Source organism: Girardinichthys multiradiatus, chromosome 3 (genome assembly GCF_021462225.1).
Source record: "Girardinichthys multiradiatus isolate DD_20200921_A chromosome 3, DD_fGirMul_XY1, whole genome shotgun sequence".
Classification (NCBI taxonomy): domain Eukaryota; kingdom Metazoa; phylum Chordata; class Actinopteri; order Cyprinodontiformes; family Goodeidae; genus Girardinichthys; species Girardinichthys multiradiatus.
In genome coordinates, this window is record NC_061796.1 from 37,925,151 (window position 1) to 37,948,969 (window position 23,819).

The 23,819-nt window shown below is 40.6% G+C and overlaps 1 protein-coding gene across 2 annotated transcripts in view; it reads left to right on the top strand.

The window, feature by feature from the left end:
* Positions 1 to 704: 704 nt before the first annotated feature.
* Positions 705 to 23,819, top strand: part of LOC124865758 (polycomb protein SCMH1) — a 29,321-nt gene continuing 6,206 nt past the window's right edge. Inside the window, exons 1-12 of one of the 2 annotated variants that reach the window (XM_047361133.1) lie at positions 705 to 843; positions 2,590 to 2,658; positions 2,847 to 2,924; positions 3,097 to 3,170; positions 3,278 to 3,512; positions 3,998 to 4,086; positions 4,996 to 5,242; positions 10,768 to 11,012; positions 20,147 to 20,338; positions 20,971 to 21,097; positions 23,204 to 23,404; positions 23,614 to 23,784. In XM_047361133.1, coding sequence (XP_047217089.1) covers positions 2,634 to 2,658; positions 2,847 to 2,924; positions 3,097 to 3,170; positions 3,278 to 3,512; positions 3,998 to 4,086; positions 4,996 to 5,242; positions 10,768 to 11,012; positions 20,147 to 20,338; positions 20,971 to 21,097; positions 23,204 to 23,404; positions 23,614 to 23,784 — 1,684 coding nt within the window. In that variant the 5' untranslated portion in view covers positions 705 to 843; positions 2,590 to 2,633. The remainder of the gene's footprint in view (positions 844 to 2,589; positions 2,659 to 2,846; positions 2,925 to 3,096; positions 3,171 to 3,277; positions 3,513 to 3,997; positions 4,087 to 4,995; positions 5,243 to 10,767; positions 11,013 to 20,146; positions 20,339 to 20,970; positions 21,098 to 23,203; positions 23,405 to 23,613; positions 23,785 to 23,819) is intronic. The other variant, XM_047361134.1, reaches the window with a different exon arrangement.

The window sequence follows — 23,819 nt, forward strand, 5'->3', positions numbered from 1 at the left end:
ACGTTGTTCTGCACTTTCTTGTTGCCTCAGTCTCCCTCGACCTCCTGGCTGTCTCCCTGTCCAAGTAGAAATGCTGGCAAAACACCCCCTCCTCATTTTGTTGAAAAAAAAATGGCGGACAAGCGCTAAATCTACGTTTGAAACACATTTCCACGTTACAAAGCAAGGTAAACTTCCTCCAACCGACCGGTGGGCATTTTGGTTTAGGTTCTGCTAAGTGTCGAGTCCGGACTACCGTTGGATGAACTCAGCGGTCCCGTTGGGCTCCCGTTTTGATAATGCTAATATTTGTAATCGGGTCAGGAAGCTAGCATGCTAGGTTAGCTTCCAGGGCAGTGGGCATGTCTGTTTAGCGTATCCTGTTGGATGTTACGCGTCCACTGGCTGCATGCATGTTGTTTCATTCACAACTGTTTTAATTCCAGATATCACGGCACTTCTAATATAGAGCACTCCGCATATTTTTGCCGCTAGGTGAAAATATATTGTGCAAATATGATACACGAGAAGACGAAGGAGGGTGTTTCCATGTGTTTGGCATTGTGTCAGGGACGGCTCAGTATATATTCCTGGGAATGTGAGCTGCGACAGTGTGTCAGTTTACAGCAGCGTACAGTCTCCAATATAGATGCCCGGCGGGAAAAAGCAGCAGAATCCGTGTGCTTACCATCGGGAGGGATGAATACCTGGTTTTAAATGCCTGTCTTCCTCTCGCGTCTCCAGCTTTGAAAACAGGGAGCGGGGTCGCTTTAATTCGGACGCCATCCCCCTCAGCGGAGGAAAAAGGCGCACTTCTGTTGAAAGGGGAAGAGAAACGCCGCCCAACGGTTATGAAGTTTTAAGGTAAGCTTGTTTATATCAATTAACCAATGATCAAATTTAAGCCACGATGTTTATCTTTTGTCATAACTTATTCTACAAGCTTAGCTAACGGATAACAGCGTTTGGTATGTCGCCTCTATGCCATACCGATTGTTGTTTTGATACATTATTACGTTTTTGATGGATGTTTGGTATGTTTCTGAGTCTACAGTAGGATGCGACATTTCTCCAAACAATTGTTCACAGTAGTTTGACCCCCTGACCTGTTCATATGGTGAAGGACAGAAAGTTTGTTAGCTGGAATCAAAACATTCTGTTTTTGCTAAAACTAGTGTTTGAATAAAAGATGCAATGTAAATAATAATCTCGGTTGTTGTTAAATAAGGTAAGTGTTTGCTTTTTCTATCCTCGTGGGGTAATGTTTTAACACACAACACATATTTTTTTCTATTAAATTAGTTTTTCCTTAAACTTAATGACCTTCTTTTTATCATTTGCAGTCTTACTTCTATTCCTGCCTACCTTCCATACTTTGAGAATCTGTTGTATGATTGGGTTATATGAATTTTAAAGGAACTATCTGCACAATTTGGAGTCGAGATGCACCAATCAGGATTTGCTGGCTGATACCAATTTCTGGTTTTCTTTGAGGTTCGATCTTCTGGTACTGATTTTGACTCATTCATTTTTAATAAAGACAATATCTAATAAAAAGGAACCTCTGATAGAATTCGGATAAAGGTTTGGGATATTTGCTTTGATGCATAAATGAAAAAAGTTTTGTAATTCTTTATTTTTTTTTGAAGAGGTTTAGAGTAGCCACCGCTCAATATGATTGAGATGTGTTGGGCTCTGTACAAGGAATAACTAACAATAGAATCTGGAACATTTTCATGAACATGTGATTTGAGAAAGGGAGTAATAATAGGGGCTATTGTTAGACAATAAATAGTTTGGTGACTCTTGAAAATCCCAGAGCTGTTGCCAAAATTGTTAGTCAGTCATTTTCTACCGCTTATTCCATAGTGGGTCGCGGGGGAGCTGGTGCCTATCTCCAGCAGTATATGGGCGAGAGGCGGGGTACACCCTGGACAGGTCGCCAGTCCATCACAGGGCAACTCACAAACAATCATGCACACACTCATACACCTAAGGGCAATTTAGAGTGACCAATTAACCTAACAGGCATGTTTTTGGACTGTGGGAGGAAGCCAGAGTACCCGGTGGGAACCCACGCATGCACGGGGAGAACATGCAAACTCCATGCAGAAAGACCCCTGGCTGGGAATTGAACCCAGGACTGCAAGGCAACATTGCTACCAACTGCGCCACCAACTGGAATCAGGCAATTTAATTTAAATAGTTGAAACTAAGGGGATGATGTTTATGCAGGGTAATGATGAATCATAAATTTCTTTAAATCAAAGATTTTAGGTGATGTATTACCTGTAATGTTGCTCTCTGTGGAGTCTGAACTGGTAATGCACTTTAAAAAGACACTACTTTTATGAATTTGTTTCTTATTGGTCAATAGCATTCTGGGTTAGAGTAGCTGAGAGTATTTTATGTCAGTAAAAGAGTTTTAAGATGAAGAAATATATTCACACAATATTAAACTTTTTCCTGGTTTGTAATGGTGCCGATGTTGTTTTATTTGCATTGTCTGTTACACATCTTTGATTTAGTTTGTTTTTATCTAAAGATGTCCTTGATTCGAGGTTCCATGTTAGATGATTTTGGTTATATGTCAGTATTTTGTCTTTACAGCGGAGAACACTGTTGTGTTGTTAGCTGGTCTGAATTGTTGGAGCATGAGGAAACCTGTGCCACAAAAAGGTAGGAGTCTGACAACAATAAGCAACAGTAAATCTTCTTTCACATTGTTGATACGTTTTGAAAGTGCACTTTTATAGTGCACGTTAAGTAAAGATTCAAGATGTTAAACCGATCCCAGCTGATACATTGAAAAAGACACACATGAAAAACAAATATGCAGAGTTTGTTTTGGGATCTTTGCTTTGCAGCTATAGAATGGAAAGATGCCCAAATTATCAAGCATGCTCGGAGTGGACGGCCCTCCCGGGTGCCCTCACAGTACCAAGGTACCAATAACCATTACTGATCACTGCATTATGAAAGATATTTTGTGCTATTTATGTCATTTAATGTTTATGGGTACGGCTTTGATATTGATAATAGAAGCCGCACGGTTTTTATGTTTGTTTTGTTTGACACACAGTAGATTTACTGTCATACTTGCAACCTGTTCTGCAGCAGGGCATTTCAGCTGGGAGAAATACTTGAAAGAAACAGGCGCTGCTGCTGCTCCTTCTTCATGTTTCAAACAGGTGATCGCATTTTGCAATTTCTAGTAACATGTCTCCTTTCACTGTTGACAATTTATGGTGCTTTTTTTTTTTTTTTTTTTACTTACTGAGCTGTCATCACCATACAGAGTCTAACACCTCCAGTTAATGAGTTCAAAGTGGGGATGAAGCTGGAGGCCCAGGATCCAAGGAACACCACGTCCACCTGCATCGCCACAGTGGTCGGCCTTACGGGCTCACGGCTGCGCCTGCGCCTTGACGGTTCGGACAATAAGAACGACTTTTGGCGCCTGGTGGATTCCTCTGAGATTCAGCCCATTGGCAGCTGTGAAAAAAACGGAGGCATGCTCCAGCCACCACTAGGTGAGAGGAAAAAAATACTGGCTTACAGCTTTGTATCAGCAGTTTCTCCTTTAGAGGTCAGTAACTGCATTATGTTTCTGCATATCAACACTTTTGCGACAGTTTAAAAAGCCTGCTCAGTAATTTCTGTATTGATTAAGAAAAAGCTGAAAAAAACACGGTATTTATGTTTCTGTTTATTTTCTCCTCCTTTTCACTATTAGATGGAACAGCACCTTCAGATTTTAAACAAAAATGTTGAAAGAATTCTAAGTTAAATATATGACAGTTTTATGACTAATGGCTCAAAGCCAAAGGATATGTATCAGTCCTGAAGCAGGAGAAATATTTGCATCATTCCAGGCTGAACAAAGTAAAAAATACTTTGGAAAAAACCATATTTTTTAAAATCTGGCTCAATATTTATCTGGTTCCTTGTTAATTTATTTGTTCTATTTATCACCAGTTGGTCCAATGCAGTACTTCTTCAAACGATTTTCTTTCAGGTTTCCGTCTCAATGCGTCTTCCTGGCCCATGTTTCTGCTGAAAACACTAAATGGTGCTGAGATGGCTCCCGCTCGCATTTTTCACAAGGTATCTCTACAAAGCTCAAAAGCCTGAAATGTTCAGAAAAACTGTCTTGACTATGTGTGGAAAGTAAACTAAACTTATTTTTACAGACATTCAAAAAATTGTAATTGTTGCAAAAGTATGGATTGCAAATGCACTGAAAAATCAGTGATTAGAATCAGATGATTTTCAGGTTGATCAGTCCTGACTGGTGATCAACTGGTCAGAAACTCAAGAATATGATCTTTTTTCAGATCACTGAAACAGCACTACCACAGAGTGGACACTGTTATAGACACTGTTATGCAAAGTTACCTATTTTCAGTATCAGCAGTGTTTAAAATGAATTTAGAGGAGGCAAATAGGCGTAACAAGCTATCTGTATTTACTGCGATGTGTTGAAACGTGCAGTTCGTTCAGAGAGTAAGACTTTTAATCTATGTGGAACATGCTGGATTTGGAAATATTGACAGTCTTGAAATGTCAGAGTCAAGTTGGGATCTACATTCTCTTGGAAATACACAGTGATGGTAGTTTTAAGAACCCTAGCTGCACTAACATTGCTAACTGCTAATATAAGATGTTAACCACAGTAAAAATGTCAACTCTGTAATTTTTTCTACTTAAAATATAAGCAAAACTCTGTTTTATTCCACCTGCTTTCTCACACATCATTATGTTACATCTGCCTCTAATATAAATAACCATAAAGCTGACAGCAGGAAGGCTACAGAAAGATTTAGACTTATTTTTTTTTAATCCTCTTATCTACATTAATGGTTCTTAAAAGGAATTTGCCAAAATCGCCATGTGTAGGTCAAATCTTCACAAAGAACAGAAATAGCAAATCTGTTTTTCTCTTGTACAGATGTATAACATGTTGTATACTCCATGTTCTATACCTGACCCTCTTTATGTCTCTATATTCCCTAGCAGGAGCCTCCCGCTCCAGAACAAAACTCTTTCCAGGTGGGAATGAAGCTGGAGGCAGTGGATCGGAAAAATCCACACTTTATTTGCCCAGCAACAGTCGGTGCACTACGTGGAGTCGAGGTGCTGGTCACCTTCGACGGATGGCGTGGAGCCTTTGACTACTACTGTCGCTATGACTCGCGGGACATATTTCCAGTTGGCTGGTGCACCCTCACTGGCGACAACCTTCAACCGCCTGGCACCAAAGGTTTGGACCTCAGCAGTTGGGGGGATTTAATTATTTTTGGTTTCTTTGTTTGTGTATGATCAGAAGGGACATAAAGAGAACTGTCGTCACCGATAGTGTATCCATTGTTGGCTGTTATGTGTTAAAGATTGGGCCACACTGTGGGATTTCTTTCCTCCAAACTGGTTCCAGTGCTAAAGTAGTGCTTGTGCTTGCTTGGCCCCAATTTATTTCTGCTGGTACTGATAAATTGGAGCTATTTCAGCCCCAACTCCTTACTGAGTCAAAGGAAAGACCCACTTTTGTCAGAAACTGGAGGAAACTCGTGGAGAACCAACAACCAATCAAAATGTTTGAAGCACTATGAAAGTAGAAGGCCAATGTGCTGCATTAAGCGGCGGTTAGAGCCGCTGTATCCATAAAAGCCATTTCTGACTCCGTTTTCAAACACTGTCGGTCCTTTAACATCATAAGTTGCAGGTCAGGATATTACATACAATTTTAAATACTGCATGTATCTATCAGAGAGCGGCCAGACACAACTGGAAATGTTTGCGAACACTGCAAGTTGATTACTGTTGATTACCAGGGTTAATAAATGAAAAATACTAAGTAATCTATTTGCAGGGAGATGGAGATAAATGTGTGAAAGACTCACATCTTGGCACTGCAGTCCTCCACAAATAATGAGAACACAAGAGACAAAGGATTCTGTTCGGATAACTGTTTATAGTTACATAAAGGCATGGCACCGACCCGGCTCTCTGTCTCTGAAAAAGCAAATGAAGCTTTGGTAGAACCAGTAAAGAACTGGCTGTAGCACCAGCACTGATGGGAAAATCATTGCTTGGCATATATTTTCTGTTGTTTTGGATAAACAAACCCAATTATTTTTAGTTTTACTTTTTAAACAAATCAAAATGGTCCTGATGAGGAGGCCTTTGATTCAGCAGAACCTCTGGATAAACATTTAAGAACGTTTCTACTAGACAAAAATGATTTGGCATATTATTCGTCTAGCTTTACAGTTATTTCCCTCAAAGAAAGAAACGGGTCTGCATTGTTGCAAGATGTGTGTAGTATGTTCAGTGTGTTGGGAACTGTGGTAAAGCTTGAGCAAACAGAAACAGTGGAAGGGGAGCCTGAAAAAAATCCCACCTGCTATTCAGTTGAATACCTGCGGTTGAGCAAATGCTGCAGCACTAAAAAAGCTTCCACGTGTTTATAATGATTACTTTTAATATTGTTAATATACTGAGATTAGTAGAAAAAGTTTTTAACCCTAATTAATATATTTAAATATACTTTTTACATCTCCTGTGCATGATTTGCTTTTGGCGATGTATTTAAAAATCTTAAAAAATGGAAATGCCAAATAATGACACGCACCAATGATTTGGTCAGAGATTGGAATCGAACAATTTTCCCCTGATTGGCTTTGATCGATAATTGGTAAGAATCTTCATTTCATGCTCAATCTAATTTATACTGCATAAACTTATCAGTCAACATCAACCCAAAATCTGAAATCAGTATCGGTCAGAAAACACCTGATCATCTGAATATGTTTCAGCCCATCTGAGGCTTGTGCATGCCATCTGTAGGAGCTAAAAACTGAACTGTGTTAGTGGGACTCCAAACCTTCCAAACCCATTTGCCCACCACGTCCTTCTGCAGCAACTTTGTTTCTCTTTAAACTTGTTCTCTGGTTTAAAAATGTCTGTAATTGTTAACAGAAAGCATTAAACCCCAGCAGTGAGGAGGTGCAGATGTCCTGATTTCTTTTTGTCTTGCTCTGCAATGAGGAGCTTTATGAAATATTTTTGCATTGCTTGTTCATACTTGAAGCCAGGAGTGTGTATATTGAATTAGAGCTTTACATTTTTATCAACATATGGTTTCACACCTTCCAGAAGTTCCTGCTTTATGGAAATGCTTTAATTGATTCTGGCTTTGGGTTTGCTTTTCTTCTAAAGGAGCATGTTTACAACACCTTCGACATTAAACTTCATGATGAATTATCAATGTTTCGCGTTTAAGCAGGAAAGTCATGATCATTCACTGGCTTTTTAAAGCTGTAACATTCCAGAAGTGACAGCCAGGTTGACTCTTTCTTTTTTTTTTTAGCTCAAGGCATGAGATGCAGCAAGGACTTGAAACGAAAGTAAAGCCGTTTATTGTGCAGGAAGCTTCAAAGTAAGCAGGGACACCAGGGTTGTCTGCCACAAGGTCAGCCGTTCTCATCTGTAGAATCGTCTGGATGTGAAGGAGGGACAGAAAGGAGATAAATGTGGAGGCAGGACTCTTCTTTGTAGACTGCTAGTGTTTTATGAAGGTCTGGCAGCCACCCAGCTGGCAGAGTGGACTGCAACGTGGTTGAAACGAGCTTAGGTGCCCCTCCACAGGCCTCTCTTTGGCACTCTGGCAACCAGAGTCGGATTAAACACCTTGGAAAGAGTTTCCTTCAGAAGAGTGGTTAGAAGCTTAGGGAAAAGACAGGCAAATGCCTTGAAAGATGGATTGTTTACATTGTTAGTAGATCGTGGGAGGGGAGAAGAAGAGAAGGGTGAAAAACGAAGAAGAAGGAGGAGGAGCAATGCAGAGGAGGCGAGGGAAAAGAGGATCGGGCATCAGGAGAGGGTGAATCTGAGGACATCAGAGCAGACAGCCGCATACTTTTGGGGTTTTGTTTGAGCTACGGGGTGAGTTAATTTAATAAAATTACAACTGCAGTCATGGTGAGAAATTAAAATCTGTTTTATAGAAGTTATGTTCCTGTAATATGATGCTGGCAGTGGTGTCATTGTGAACTCAGTGAACTCAAAGCACTGAAAGGAGGGGGGGACAAAAGCTTGCTTGTTATGCATTCATTCGGCTGCATTTGCAGCTAATATAATTGATTGTAACCTCAAGCTCTTTACACCTTTAAATATGTTAGCAAGACTTTGAGTAACCAGTTTGGGATCAATCAGGTGATTTTCTTCCAGCCTAACTGTTAGTCCCTCCTGAAAAGTAGCAGCAGCCTGCAGCCGGCCTTTGCATTGATTGGTTCTGCTGTGTGAAAGTTTTTATAAAGCACAGCCCCACGGGCTAAGACCTGTGTTAACGAAAGTGGCCAAATCTCTCATGAATCTGTCTGGGCAATCCGAAGTGAATACTGGTGTATTTTTGTTTGTGCAGCATGTGTGTTAGTGTGTGTGTGTTTAGGTCTGCAGGTGCATTCAAAAGCAAAAATCTTCACTATACCCTGTTTCCTTTTTTCTCTGTGGTTGTTTTTGTATGCGCAGCACATTCCTGAACTTTTGCCAAGCCTGATGGCAAAGTGCACCGTTTGCTGGGCTTGTTTTAAGCGTTTAATGCAGGCTCTCTTTAATGTTTTACCGTGTGGTTGTTCTTTCTGAGGTTGATGTGAGTTTTGCCACGATCAAACGAAGGGTGTGTTCTTGAAGAGGGGTTTTGGAGATAATTATCAGTGCTGTCTCACAGCTGACTGAAGCGTTGTTAGGATTTAAACCTAGAATTTTAAAGCCAATTGCATTATTTGTATCCATCTCTGACTCCAAGGTAGAAAGAAACCTAGCTTGTTAGGTTCATCATTTATTCAGTTCGCATTTTCATTTCAGATTTCCATTTTTCCCTGCATGATAACATAAATCACAATTTTCAAAAACAATTTAGCAATTTCATTTTTTCCTAATGTTGTACAGCCCTAGAAGCTAATATAATAAAACAGTCTTTGCAACTACACAAAGCTGCCTCGTTACAGTAGCCCAAATTTTACAAAACTGTTTGATAGGATGGAGCAAAATGGAGAAAAAAACTCTTTATTGCTAAAACAGGAAATATTTTTAGACAGTAAACTGAAATCAGGATTTATCTGGATGATGGCTGATGTAATTGAAATTACGTTACTGTATGAATCTGGACAGTATGAGGGATTAATTGCTGACTGTTTAAATTGAACATTAAGTGAAGAATGATCAGTGACTATTGAGTTGGATGGGCGAATGCGTTTCAAAGTCCTCTGCAGCCTTTTTGGCTATTGATTGTATGTATTTCTACTATGGAATTTGTTTTTGTCTCGCAAGAAATGTAATTATGGAGTTATTACATAAATCTAGAAGCACATTTGAGAAGGAAAACTAGAACTATAGGTCCTCTGCAGGCTGGAGTTTTTCGACAGTGAGACCTTTCAGCAGAAGATTGGGGAAGCATGCATTCAGACCCGGTTAACTGAGGAGCTATACTTCTAATTAATCTATTAGAATATTGCACTGAACAGTTATATTGAATATGATACACTGCAGTGTAGCGGCCGGGTCTAAAAACTGTCAGAGACCAATCAGGACTAAAGTATGACAGCTAAAACGTCTCGTTTTGGTATATATGAAATAAAAATAAAAAGACATTATACAATAATTGCAGGGTCTTTATTTGTGTGAGACATTACATTCCTGTTTTTATGTATATTTTAATGTCTCATTCACCCTCTGTTTTGAATCTTTCACTTTTAGATCGGAGAGAAACGTCTTTTTTACCTTCCACCGTTTCGTATGCAGGGATCAACCAGTATCTGCAACATTTCATAAATCCTTCTAGGAAATTTTCTGCACCTAAATCTGCTGCGGTTTCTGATACATGACGCCCAAATACCACTAACTGTTAGGCGTCTGGTCAAAATGGGAAAGCTTTTACTTTGTAATCATGTTTTTGTTAAGAGCTTTATTATAGCCAACTGATTATATTAAGTTAAAATTTAAAACTTGTGGCATTTTACCTGCAGCTTGGATTTGCTGTTGCCCGTGTTGGCAGCTTTCCAGGCCTATTAAGCAACCGTGCACTGATTTGTTCATTCACTCCAATTCTGCATGAAAAAAGCAGAGCTTCAAAAATCACTGAGCTGTATTGATTTAATGTTGCTTTTTTCTTTCCCCTCTCTCAAAGTCATGAAAAGTTTTGAGGTGTACTTTGTGCAAGGTTATTTCTGAAGGAGCCTCACGAGACGGAGTTTGTTTTACCTTTGTGTTGCACTGCTGAACAAGTTCAGGTGTTTTGAAAATGTGTAAGAAGCTATAACTCTCAACTACACACCCTTTAAGTTATACAGGACTTGAGCTGCTTTCTTCCTACATTCTCACCCACTGATGCACAAGTGAAATTCCTGGGGGACTGACTGCAAAATCTCAACTTGCAACCAACATGCCGTCCACTTGGAACATCTCTAAACGTTTTAGGGAACAAATTACATGACTGTAAATCACTCAAACGAACGTGAATCGCATTGGCTTCTTTGCTGCTGCTTAATTCAAGAAGCACAAAGACCTGTGTGCGAGTTGTCAAACGCATCCTATTTTATGTCTGCTTGCGTCAAGTTCATGTTCCATAGCTGGGGTTAAATCGAAGAGTTTTGTGATTTTTAAATCGGTGCGTGTTGTATTTACCATTTGCTTGAGATAAACGGATGGTCAGATTCAGATGGTGTACACATATTAGTAATGGGAGTTTTATTCTAACCATACATTGTGTGTTTATCTCTGCCTATTCAGCTGTGCTGCCAAAGACCCTTGGGACAGTGACAGAGGGTGGTGTGGAAAACCCAGCAATGAATCCCACCCCGACAGTGGGCAGACCTCCAGGTCAGAGAGGTCGGAAGCCCGGCCGCAGGAAAACGAAAATCACCGGGTCGTGGAGCCAGAAAGCTTCCGCGTTGGTATCACAGAGCATCCAGCCAGGAAAGGATTTGGAGCCCATCAAGATCCCCAAGAAACGAGGACCTAAGCCGGGTAGTAAGGTAGGCATGAGTTGGGCAGTACATGCTTCTGCATCTGACTTAGAGTAGTGACCTATAAATGCTTATGTAGACATTGTTAGAATTATGATTATTGATTCATTAATCTTTATCAATAATTATAATTAAAAATCACAATTTGACCAAATTCATTTCTTAACCAAAATCCTCATTTATGAATCGAGACCAGAGATGTCTTCTGGTGTTGTAATTGTGGCTCAACGCCTTTGATAATTTCAACCGTTAAATACTCAGTAATAATTAATGACTATTACCAGAGATGTCACTGTTTAATCGACCGTTTCTGCCGAAACTTGTGGAACTTAAACCTTATCTTGACTGATGAATCACTCTTGCACAAAATAAACACAAAACGCCTCCTCTTTATCTATGTGAATACAGGTCCTTCTCAAAATATTAGCATATTGTGATAAAGTTCATTATTTTCCATAATGTCATGATGAAAATTTAACATTCATATATTTTAGATTCATTGCACACTAACTGAAATATTTCAGGTCTTTTATTGTCTTAATACGGATTATTTTGGCAAACAGCTCATGAAAACCCAAAATTCCTATCTCACAAAATTAGCATATTTCATCCGACCAATAAAAGAAAAGTGTTTTTAATACAAAAAACGTCAACCTTCAAATAATCATGTACAGTTATGCACTCAATACTTGGTCGGGAATCCTTTGGCAGAAATGACTGCTTCAATGCGGCGTGGCATGGAGGCAATCAGCCTGTGGCACTGCTGAGGTCTTATGGAGGCCCAGGATGCTTCGATAGCGGCCTTTAGCTCATCCAGAGTGTTGGGTCTTGAGTCTCTCAACGTTCTCTTCACAATATCCCACAGATTCTCTATGGGGTTCAGGTCAGGAGAGTTGGCAGGCCAATTGAGCACAGTGATACCATGGTCAGTAAACCATTTACCAGTGGTTTTGGCACTGTGAGCAGGTGCCAGGTCGTGCTGAAAAATGAAATCTTCATCTCCATAAAGCTTTTCAGCAGATGGAAGCATGAAGTGCTCCAAAATCTCCTGATATCTAGCTGCATTGACCCTGCCCTTGATAAAACACAGTGGACCAACACCAGCAGCTGACACGGCACCCCGGACCATCACTGACTGTGGGTACTTGACACTGGACTTCTGGCATTTTGGCATTTCCTTCTCCCCAGTCTTCCTCCAGACTCTGGCACCTTGATTTCTGAATGACATGCAGAATTTGCTTTCATCCGAAAAAAGTACTTTGGACCACTGAGCAACAGTCCAGTGCTGCTTTTCTGTAGCCCAGGTCTGGGGAATGCAGCACCTGTAGCCCATTTCCTGCACACGCCTGTGCACGGTGGCTCTGGATGTTTCTACTCCAGACTCAGTCCACTGCTTCCGCAGGTCCCCCAAGGTCTGGAATCGGCCCTTCTCCACAATCTTCCTCAGGGTCCGGTCACCTCTTCTCGTTTTGCAGCGTTTTCTGCCACACTTTTTCCTTCCCACAGACTTCCCACTGAGGTGCCTTGATACAGCACTCTGGGAACAGCCTATTTGTTCAGAAATGTCTTTCTGTGTCTTACCCTCTTGCTTGAGGGTGTCAATAGTGGCCTTCTGGACAGCAGTCAGGTCGGCAGTCTTACCCATGATTGGGGTTTTGAGTGATGAACCAGGCTGGGAGTTTTAAAGGCCTCAGGAATCTTTTGCAGGTGTTTAGAGTTAACTCGTTGATTCAGATGATTAGGTTCATAGCTCGTTTAGAGACCCTTTTAATGATATGCTAATTTTGTGAGATAGGAATTTTGGGTTTTCATGAGCTGTATGCCAAAATCATCCGTATTAAGACAATAAAAGACCTGAAATATTTCAGTTAGTGTGCAATGAATCTAAAATATATGAATGTTAAATTTTCATCATGACATTATGGAAAATAATGAACTTTATCACAATATGCTAATATTTTGAGAAGGACCTGTATTTATTAAATGACAGCCTGATACAATCCGTTCTTCCGATTTAATAATTTTCAGCTACTCAAACATGCAAAGTTCTACACAAAAGGGGTAAAATATCTAACTAAACAAAATAAAGCAAAACAGCAGTTATGGCAAAAATGGTAATATGACAAAGGGGTGTGGTGGTGAGTGGAGGTTGGGGCACAGCTCCAACTGTAACTCAGTTATACTCAGTCATAAAACCTCCCCCAACTCTGCGAGGTGAGCAGACAAAGGGTTATAAAACTTTTGGCGGCAAGCTAGTAAGCAGTAATGTTGAAGACACAGAAAATGGGGAATTTCACCATGAGGTTATTATATCAGTCCAGTCTCACAGCACACCTGCGCTTGCTCTCAGGTGTTCAACAACCCCGCAAAACACACACAAAGCTGGGTAGCGCAGCGGCTTCCAGGCATCCAACACGGCACATCAAAGTTTCAATAAAAAGGTTACATGCACATATCATTCAGAACACATTAGATTAAATAGCGAATCCCATCGCACTAAAACCTCCTGTACCCTGCCCAGACTTTCTAAGAAAGAAATAAAATAAAGGATGGGTTTTACTTGTCGTTGTCTTCCTTCTGAGCGGGGTTGAGAGAGAATGGGGTGGAAGTTGGAAGTTACTGTGCGTCCGCAGTTAACTTCAGGAAAAGCAGTCAATCTTCGTCCTCTGGTCTCCTTGGCGAAAGGGAAAATATGATCTGACCATCACAGTCGACTAGGACAAAACACGGTGGCGATTTGTCTCCTTGAAACTCCGTGGATTTTTTAGTTACCTGTTAAACTCACGTCTTCGATCGGCAAAGTGAAATTTCTGGCCTTATTCCAGAAACCTCAGTTTTCGTTGGCCAACGAAGGAGAATAAATGAAATCCACTCGGGACTCTTCTCCAGGTGATGCTTCAGATGTTGGTAACCGTGTCACGGACTCCAGCTGAAGCCGAGTGTTCAAAATGGGCGCCTTCCTATATAGCGTCCTGTGACGTCAGACTTGGGTCGCCCCGTCATATCTGTCGCAACGTCCGACGGGATCTGTAGCAACGGACTGTCCTGGATACAAAATGGCCGAAAGCGCCAGGAGGGCCTGGTGGCGTCCAGCAACGTGCAAATGGTCCAATATCCCCCATGATGCCTTGTGCGATTTATGGGTGCGACTTCCGCCGTCAACCGGAACCGGCTTTTGTTTTCATGCTAACAATAGACACTAATCTTCCTTTTTTGAGCATTTGGGGAAAAAATATGTGGGAACATCAGCTGACACAGCTCAAATGTGGCAGTACTGCTATACCGCTACCTACAGCTATCGAGGGATGGGAGGACGATCTGAAAAAGTGGCCGCAGATAACCTACACTAGCATATTTAGTTACGTCATCAACACGGTTGCTTCAGATGGCAAAGCGAAGTAATCTAAAAAGCTCAGAAGCGTATCAGTATCTCCATAGTAATAAAGTTGGTCGTGTTTTGTTAAAAGAGGTGGGACACAATCTTCTCTACCTTAAAGCAGACATAGAGCCCAGCCAAAGCCTTAAAGCATCTTATCACCGAGCTTGGGTTTTAGTTTCAACATCAGGTGAAATTCAGACAGCTGGATGTTCATGTGTTGCAGGACAAGGCAGATCTTGCAACCACACTGCTGCAATACTGTGGAAGGTACATACAGGTTGTTTTTTTTAGTTTTAATAATCATGTTAATAGCATTTTGTATTGACAGTGTAAAAACATTGTCTAACATTTTGACTTAATTTTTGATTCAGGTTGAGAATGCAGTCAGACAGGAAAAGACAGGGACATCATGCACTGATGTACAGAGAAAGTGGAATGCAAGAAAGAATGTTGAGCTGAAAAGGGTGAAGCACATAAATTTTAGATGTCATAAGGCGGACCAGATTCATGAAGGCTCATCTACATCAACATTAGATCCCACAGCTGCATCCTCTTCAGTGAGCAATCCCACACTTTTCAAGGATCACAAAGAATTTAAAAGTTATATCAATTCCTCTGTGATGGCCCCTCTATTTCAGCTGCAGACAAACAGTCTTCTTTCAAGGTGCTACAGAGTAAATATAGAAAACAATGAATCTTCTCAGAGCCAGTGTGACTTACAAATGCCCCATACAGAACACAGCACAATGCTGACCTGCAACAAGTGCCTCTCTTTTTTTTGAGAAATATGTTAAACTAAACCCAGCTCAGGTGGAGAAGTTGACAGAAGACTCCCAGGTACAAAGTGCATCACAATTATGGCACGATGCAAGGAAGCTACGACTCACTGCTAGTACTGAAAAAAGAGTGCCCAAACGAAGCACTACCAACCCACAAAAATGCATAAATGAACACTTGCACCCCACCTTCACGGGCAGCAAGGCAACTAAATATTGGAAAGAAAATGAAGACCAAGCCATACAGCTCATGGAGGCCCAAGGGCACACTGTAGAGCGGAGGGGCCTGGTGTTGTGTCCTGACCATCCCTGGTTTGGAGCAAGCCCAGATGGAATTTTGGATTCAGCACAGCTCCTAGAGATCAAGTGTCCCCTAAAGAGTGCCATGTCCCTTGCAGAGTTTATTACTCGTCCAAATGGTGACATCAGATGCTTGGAAGACGGGAACTATGTCATTCTTCCAAATGGGCAACATGGATACTACCTCCAGGTGATTGTTACCTTTAATCAATGATCTAATATAATAAGTTACTTGTGAATCTTCATTAAAAGAAACCATGGCATTAATTCTTCCAGGTCCAGCTTACAATGGTGTGCTTCAGGCTGGAGAGCTGCAAGCTGGTCATCTGGGCACCAACTGAGCACCTGGAGTTCAACATTTCATTTGACAAAGATTTTACAGAAGCATCTTGAAAATGTCTACTTTTCACAGATGCTTCCAACATTAGTCGATGAATTTGCTGCAAAGAAAATTCAGCTCTGCCCAAAATACCTCGATCTCTTGAAAATACACTAGGCAAATAACTGGTTTTATGTGTAGTACACTCCCAAAATGCTCCAAACACTAGAACATTAAAAAATAACAGACAAATCCTCCAGAAATATTAGGACATACAATGCGATTAGACAAAAGTACTTTATTAATCTCCAATTGGAATATTGTATATTACAACAGAGAAAACATCTTTCTTATATGTATTCTTATAAGAATACATATATGTTAATAAGTGACGTTATGAACACAAGAATCACAAATACTTTAAACATTTTTTTAGTTCCTAGTTCGACAGGTTAAGAATTTTTGTTTAGCTTTAACACAAATATTGCACTTTTAAAACTATTCAGCATATTACCATATTAGAGTTGTGTTAACGTTATTGTAAGTAAATTGGCATCTCAGATGTTTGAGGTAATGTTCAATAAAAGAAGTACATTTAAGAGCAATATTACATTTCTTTTCACTAGAAATAAGCTCAGTTCTTAAATTCACTAAGCCTGCACAAATCCTGAGCATTTTGTCAAGTTTAGGCACCAAGTTAATTGGCACCGTTTGAGACAGAATCTTGTAGACCTTGAGACGCCTTATTGCTTGTTCAAAGTGAATTCGGGCGTGAGCAATGCGGCGTGTGCGAGTGACTTCCTCGTTGGTCAGCTGGCATCCTTTGCGTGTGAATGATAAGATTCACATCATGCTCCTCCAGCAATTCCCTAACTGTGAAACCACGGTCACCCATTACCTCATCTCCAGCACGTAAATAGTCCGGAAACCCTGAGTTCTGTGTAATGTACCTGTCACTGCATTTGCCACCATAAGCATCTGAAATAAACATGATAAGCCCAGAGGGAGAAACAGCCACTAAATATTTCACTGTGTTGTTGGCATGGTAGTGACTGTATGATTCACTTCCAGATTTTTAGGTATCTGCAAAGCTGTCTCTGCAGTCAATTACACAGGTTGTGTTAGCAAAGTGCGCCCTAGAAGCTTTTGGCAATGTTGCTTTGATAGTTTCACGGGGCAACCAGATAACAAGGTCCTTGGTGTGCTCAAACATTATGTCTATCCAGATTCCAATAGTTTTACTGACCTGACCCTGTGACAGTTTAAACCGCCGCGCTAAATCTGCCATGACAAAGTTTTGTCTTAGCTTCATCAAAGTAATTAGAATTTGGTCCACAACAGGCACTGATGAGGAAGCTGGAGCAAATGGCTGAAAGCAAGACACAAGTGTGTGAAACTCAATGAGTTGAATCCCTGTATATAGGAGAGAGTCCTCATCAGTCTGCAAAACACTTTCTGAAACAGAGTTTGGCAATGCTGGGGATGGTGCACTCATTACACATGAGATTGTGGGCCCCTGAGAGTAGCTGTGGTCCTCCATCCCAGGGCATGACCATTGTGTTTGGGCATCACAGGATGGCTTCAGTGTTGTACACAGCTCCTCACTCTTGTCAAGCTGATCTGATGATAAAAATACAGCAAAAGATATTGAAGATATGTCAAATTAGGGTTTTCCCTATTATCTCTCACATATACAGTACAGACCAAAAATTTAGACACCTTCTCATTCATAAAGTGGTCTTTATTTTCATGACTATGAATATTGTAGCTTCACACTGAAGGCATCAAAACTATGAATTAACACATGTGGTATTATATACTGAACAAAAAAGTGTGAAACAACTGAAGATATGTTTTATATTCTAGGTTCTTCAAAGTAGCCACCTTTTGCTTTGATTACTGCTCCGCACACTCTTGGCATTCGGTTGATGAGCTTCAAGAGGTGGTCACCTGAAATGGTTTTCACTTCACAGGTGTGTCCTGTCAGGTTTAATAAGTGGTATTTCAAGCCTTATAAATGGGGTTGGGACCATCAGTTGTGTTGTGCAGGAGGTGGATACAGTACACAGCTGAAAGTCCTACTGAATAGACTGTTAGAATTTGTATTATGGCAAGAAAAAAACAGCTAAGTAAAGAAAAACGAGTGGCCATCATTACTTTAAGAAATGAAGGTCAGTCAGTCCGAACAATTGGGAAAACTTTAAAAGTGTCCCCAAGCACAGTCGCAAAAACCATCAAGCGCTACAAAGAAACTGGCCCACACGAGGACCGCCCCAGGAAAGGAAGACCAAGTGTCACCTCTGCTGCGGACGATAAGTTCATCCGAGTCACCAGCCTCAGAAATCGCAGGTTAACAGCAGCTCCGATTAGAGAACAGGTCAATGCCACACAGAGTTCTAGCAGCAGACACATCTCTAGAACAACTGTCAAGAGGAGATTGTGTGAATCAGGCCTTCATGGTAAAATAGCTGCTAGGAAACCACTGCTGAGGACAGGCAACAAGCAGAAGAGACTTGTTTGGGCTAAAGAACACAAGGAATGGACATTAGACCAGTGGAAATCTGTGCTTTGGTCTGATGAGTCCAAGTTTGAGATCTTTGGTTCCAACCACCGTGTCTTTGTGCGGCGCAGAAGAGATGAACGGATGGACTCTACATGCCTGGTTCCCACCGTGAAGCATGGAGGAGGAGGTGTGATGGTGTGCGGGTGCTTTGCTGGTGACACTGTTGGGGATGTATTCAAAATTGAAGGCATACTGAACCAGCATGGCTACCACAGCATCTTGCTGCAGCATGCTATTCCATCCGGTTTGCGTTTAGTTGGACCATCATTTACTTTTCAACAGGACAATGACCCCAAACACACCTCCAGGCTGTGTAAGGGCTATTTGACCAAGAAGGAGAGTGATGGGGTGCTGCGGCAGATGACCTGGCCTCCACAGTCAACAGACCTGAACCCAATCGTTATGGTTTGGGGTGAGCTGGACCGCAGAGTGAAGGCAAAATGGCCAACAAGTGCTAAGCATCTCTGGGAACTCCTTCAAGACTGTTGGAAAACCATTTCAGGTGACTACCTCTTGAAGCTCATCAACAGAATGCCAAGAGTCTGCAGAGCAGTAATCAAAGCAAAAGGTGGCTACTTTGAAGAACCTAGAATATAAGACATATTTTCAGTTGTTTCACACTTTTTTGTTCAGTATATAATTCCACGTGTTAATTCATAGTTTTGATGCCTTCAGTGTGAAGCTACAATATTTATAGTCATGAAAATAAAGAAAACTCTTTGAATGAGAAGGTGTGTCCAAACTTTTGGTCTGTGCTGTATATATATATATATATATATATGTGTGTGTGTGTAAACATATATATATATACACACACATACATTTTAGTTATTGCATTTATGCCTAACCCTGACAAAAGTCTAGTAAACATACCAGAAAATGTCCTAAATAGGTAACAAGTACACACATACACTCGCGCCTATATACACATTTACACAGCAAATAGTCATTAAACGACATCATTGCCGGTAAAATGGTACAATCAGTCTCCTTACACAAGAAATCATACCTGATCTCATGTCGCTGCTGTCAATCCTTCTAAGGATCCGGCGTCTCTTCTCCGGTGGTTTTGGGTGGTCTCTTCAAATTCAGATTTTTCAGCCACATTCTTTTTTTCCCCTCATCGTCTACCCACCGATGAAAACTGTACCGCTTTTCACAAGAACACCAACATTTAGTATTAGGCGCATGTTCAACGCAGTTGTTGAAGCCACAAATTAAGCTTGGTCTGGTTATTAGTACAACCACGAACAGCGCAACACGTACCAGAGCTCCGCAAAGACATTTTAGAAAACAAAACTTTTGCTTGATATCCTCTAGAAAACGCAACTGTAGCTTTTAAACTATAAGCAGATTAGCAACAAACCACAAGCAACAGCAGTAAGACTAGCTTAAAACTACTTCCGGTGTTTCGCCGGAGGTTCTACCCATAATCGTAACTACATTGGCCCTCACAGGAATAAGGTGGATTAGTAACATCTGAAGTGAAGGCATCTGGTAGAGTTGTAAGGAACAATAAGCTTATCAAGATAAACTGAACATGTCCATTCATTGCTTTATATGTAATATCCGAGATTTCACAATCTAGAATACCAGGAATTTTTAACTCTGAATGTGAGATGGGCCAAAAAAAAAAAAAAGCATTGTCATGTATGAGGCGGGTGAACTTTTTGTGTCTTGGTAACAGGCTAGACAATGTCTTTGTTTTCTTTGTGCAGCAACTTTAACGTTGTAGTTTTACTTAGTTTTAAATCAAGGAACAGTAGGAATTAAGTTGTTGGCCCGACCTCTCTGCTGTAATTGCAGCTGGGGTGGGGAAAGAGAGATGGCTGGTTTGAGGAGGCCCTGACCGGCCCGGGGCGGCCAGTGACTGGACCAGGGAGAACCAGAGGCAGGCTGCTTGCCAGTTGGGCACAGAGGATTGCTCTACAGCAGGCCCAGTCTCAAGCAGAACCAATCAAGATCCCAAAGAAAAGAGGGCCCAAGCCTGGCAGCAAGGTAATTATCTCGAAACAAAAACGTTACCATTAGATCATTAAGATCTAAGATTATAGATGATTGCTTAATGGTAAATGGCTAAAAAAAAAAAGCATTTTCCTGAATAACGGATAATGGATGTGCTTATATACCTAAAAATTCAATATTTTTTACATATTTACCTGTTTGTTACATCAGGGATCTGCCAGAGCTTTTCTCATCTATCGTAATCACTTCCTGGAAGTTTAATGTTGCTATCACTTTATTACTCAAAGCAACTGTTGCACTTAAAATTTCAGACTTGGTTATTTATGCCTTGTTTTGAAACTCATGAATAAAAACCAGTTTCCATTGAAAAAAGTAAGCAGTAGTTTGTTGTGCAAACAGACACAAAGCCATGCAGAAATATTTGCACCTTTTTGAACATTTTCACATTTTGTTAAATTAAAACTATAAACTTCAATTCAGATTTTATGTCATTGACCAACATAAAATAGTGCATATTTGTTAAGTGGAAGGAAAATGATAAGTTTTCTAATTCATTTTATAAATAGAAATCTTAATAGTGGGGTGTGCATTTTGTTGATTTTCAGATGAAATTATCCATTGGTAATTTGTCACTTATATGTTATAATATTCGTATTTTTAAACAGAGAAAACCACGAGTGGTACCTAATCCAGTCCCGACGTCTCCCACCAGCAGCACTCCAGAGCCTGACACCAGTACTGTACCCCAAGATAACGCCACCATCCCCAACTCTGCACTTCAGGCTCCCACAGGTACAAAAAGTAGTCATGGGTCTAAATATAAGTTTATTATTAGCATTTAATTTTTTGTTTGTTATGGATATTGAGTAATCCTGACCCTAAAACGAACCCTAACCCTAACCAGTTCATACCTAACCATAACTCAATTCATACGTTAGTCCTAAACCTAACCCCTGTTCCAAGAACGGAATTTGGAAAAGTGAGGACCAAGAAAATGTCCTCACATTGCGATACAAGTATGAAAAATGCTTCTCACTCAGCAACAAATACAAGAACACACACACATCACTAACTTTGTTCTGTCTTAGCAAAACTCAAAGAACCGGCTGGCAAGTGCTGTAACATAATAATGAAGTAGAGCTGAAATGTAATTCCTACATGTCCAATGATTGGAGTTGTTTATTAGTCGAGAAATAACTATAAACCTAATCATATAGAAAATATCCGGTACAGCCCTGTCCTTCAGTACGCACATGTACCAAATAAATACAGAGTTGTTTTATACCAGAAAAAATCCAGAATGTTTATGTGCAGAACTAAGTGTGCAATGCAACGTTCTGTAGCAACTTGACACCAAAGCAAAACGGCTTTCACTAAACTCTGCTATTTGGGAACAATACTGTTTCTCTTGCAGCTACAGTGAAGAAAAAATGGTGAGCCGAGCTAAAGCTTTGTATCAGCGTACCTTGATAAGGTACATAACCCGCTTTGCACTTAGCTGAATTATTTACCTCAAACAACGTCAGGTTGACTGTAAACATCACAGATAATTGGAGAAAAATCAGCTATAGTCCAAGTCCTTTTACCTGCAGCATTCAGCCAGTCCGAAATGCTGCACAACATATGAGATGGGACAACACTAGGCTGACCAGATATCAAAAAACCGAATGCGGGGCAACAAGGATGCCTATCAGGGACATTGTGGGACACATTACCAAAACTGTGATGTCATAAATTTTAATTTAACACAGATCTCACATTAAATTCGTCAATTTCTGCCTTGCCTGTTAGTGCACAACGATGAATTAGCACAGGATTGAAAAGAAAAAAAAAACTTTTTAAAACTTTTTTGAAGTTTAATAAAACTGTTTAAAAACCATTAAAAAAAAAAGTTGAATAAAGCTCATCAGAAAAAACTTTACCAGCTTTTAAAGTTTAACACGGGTAATCTTGGCTGCTGTTACCTTGTCTGTCTGGCTGTCATCTCTGGGTTTGGGTAAAAATGTGTCCATTCTTGTGCGTCACTTTTACATTGTTGCTTCACATCATGCTCCACTCCGTGTGAAATTGAAAGATAACTTAGGCAAACTTCCTAAAAATCCCTCAGAGGTCACCTTTCACTGGCCTCACGCAGTTTCAGTCTTTGTTGTATTTTCTTTTCCGTGACATACATTCCATAATATTTTGTGCAGCCTACAGATTTAAGCTATGCAAGAAAATCTTTTTTCGTTCTGTTTTATTTTACTAGCATCGTGGCCCGCAGGTTGTTCATGACGTCAGACGCTGCTGCTGTGTATTTTGGTTGACAGCTGATCAAACTCTGTGATAATGACTGCAGCTCTGCTTTCTTTACATTTCAGAAAAGCTCCAGTCGAATAGTTTTTTGAATTATCAGAATTTGACCCAGTCCAATATGGGACAGTGTTTCTGTTTGAGGGACAGTCCCGCACAAATCTGGTCTCCCTGGACAGCGCGCTGGTACTGTTCTGATGAGTTTCTCTGACCAAAGGGGATTTCCCAACAGCTGCGCTTTTATGGTGCATTCAAGTACATCAGGAACACTGGATTGTCTAAATATCAAAACAACCCCAAACCTTTTTTATATTCTCAAATGTCGCCCCAGTGTTATTAAAAAAAATTACTTAACATCAACATTGAACATTTTCAGGTGGTTTTTATGTTGTATCATCCCTCCAACCAAATCTTCGCTCAGTTCTGTAGTGGCCACTTTTTTTTTTCTCCTAATTGAAGCAAACCGAAAATGTACCTAACCGTGACTTTAAAACCAAAGTAAATCCCGAATTGTGTATTTCAGAGAAACCTGTTTTGATATAGATTATCTACAGTGTAATACATTCAACATTTAATGTTCATGAAACCTGTTTTTCTCTCCCGAAGTTTGTGTGTATCTAAACAAGTACGGAAAGGTGGGACCCCACCTGGACCAGCGGCGCATCCAGCAGCTCCCAGACCACTTTGGTCCGGGTCGAGCCTCCTCGGTGCTTCAGCAGTGTGTTCAGGCTTGTGTGGACTCTGCCCACAACCAGGCTACAGTCTTCACCTGCCTCAAGTCGGGACAAGGAGGCGAGGTCATTTCAGGTGCAGGCTGAACCTGGAAGGAGAATATATTGTGTCTTTTCAGTCTTTGCTTTTTTCTAAACCAATGTTGTATTTTAATCAAAGCAGAGTGCAATGCTTAAGTGGAAGAACAGCTTAATAAGGACTAAACAGAATGTTTGGAGAATACATTTTAAATAAGGATGTTAAAAATAACTTCAATGTTCTATTATGTGGTTTGTATTTTTCAGCTTTTTTCGACCATCAGCAGCACACTCTGACCCTCCCCACTGTCAGTAGTGTCACATACGTCCTCCGTTTCTTGGAAAAACTCTGCCACAACCTTCACTGCGATGCTCTGTTCGGCAGCCAGCCTGTGGCTAGAGAAAGTGTACATTACGACGGCCACTCATACTCTGCAGGTCAGAACCACTGTTCTCTCGTTATGGGCTCTCAT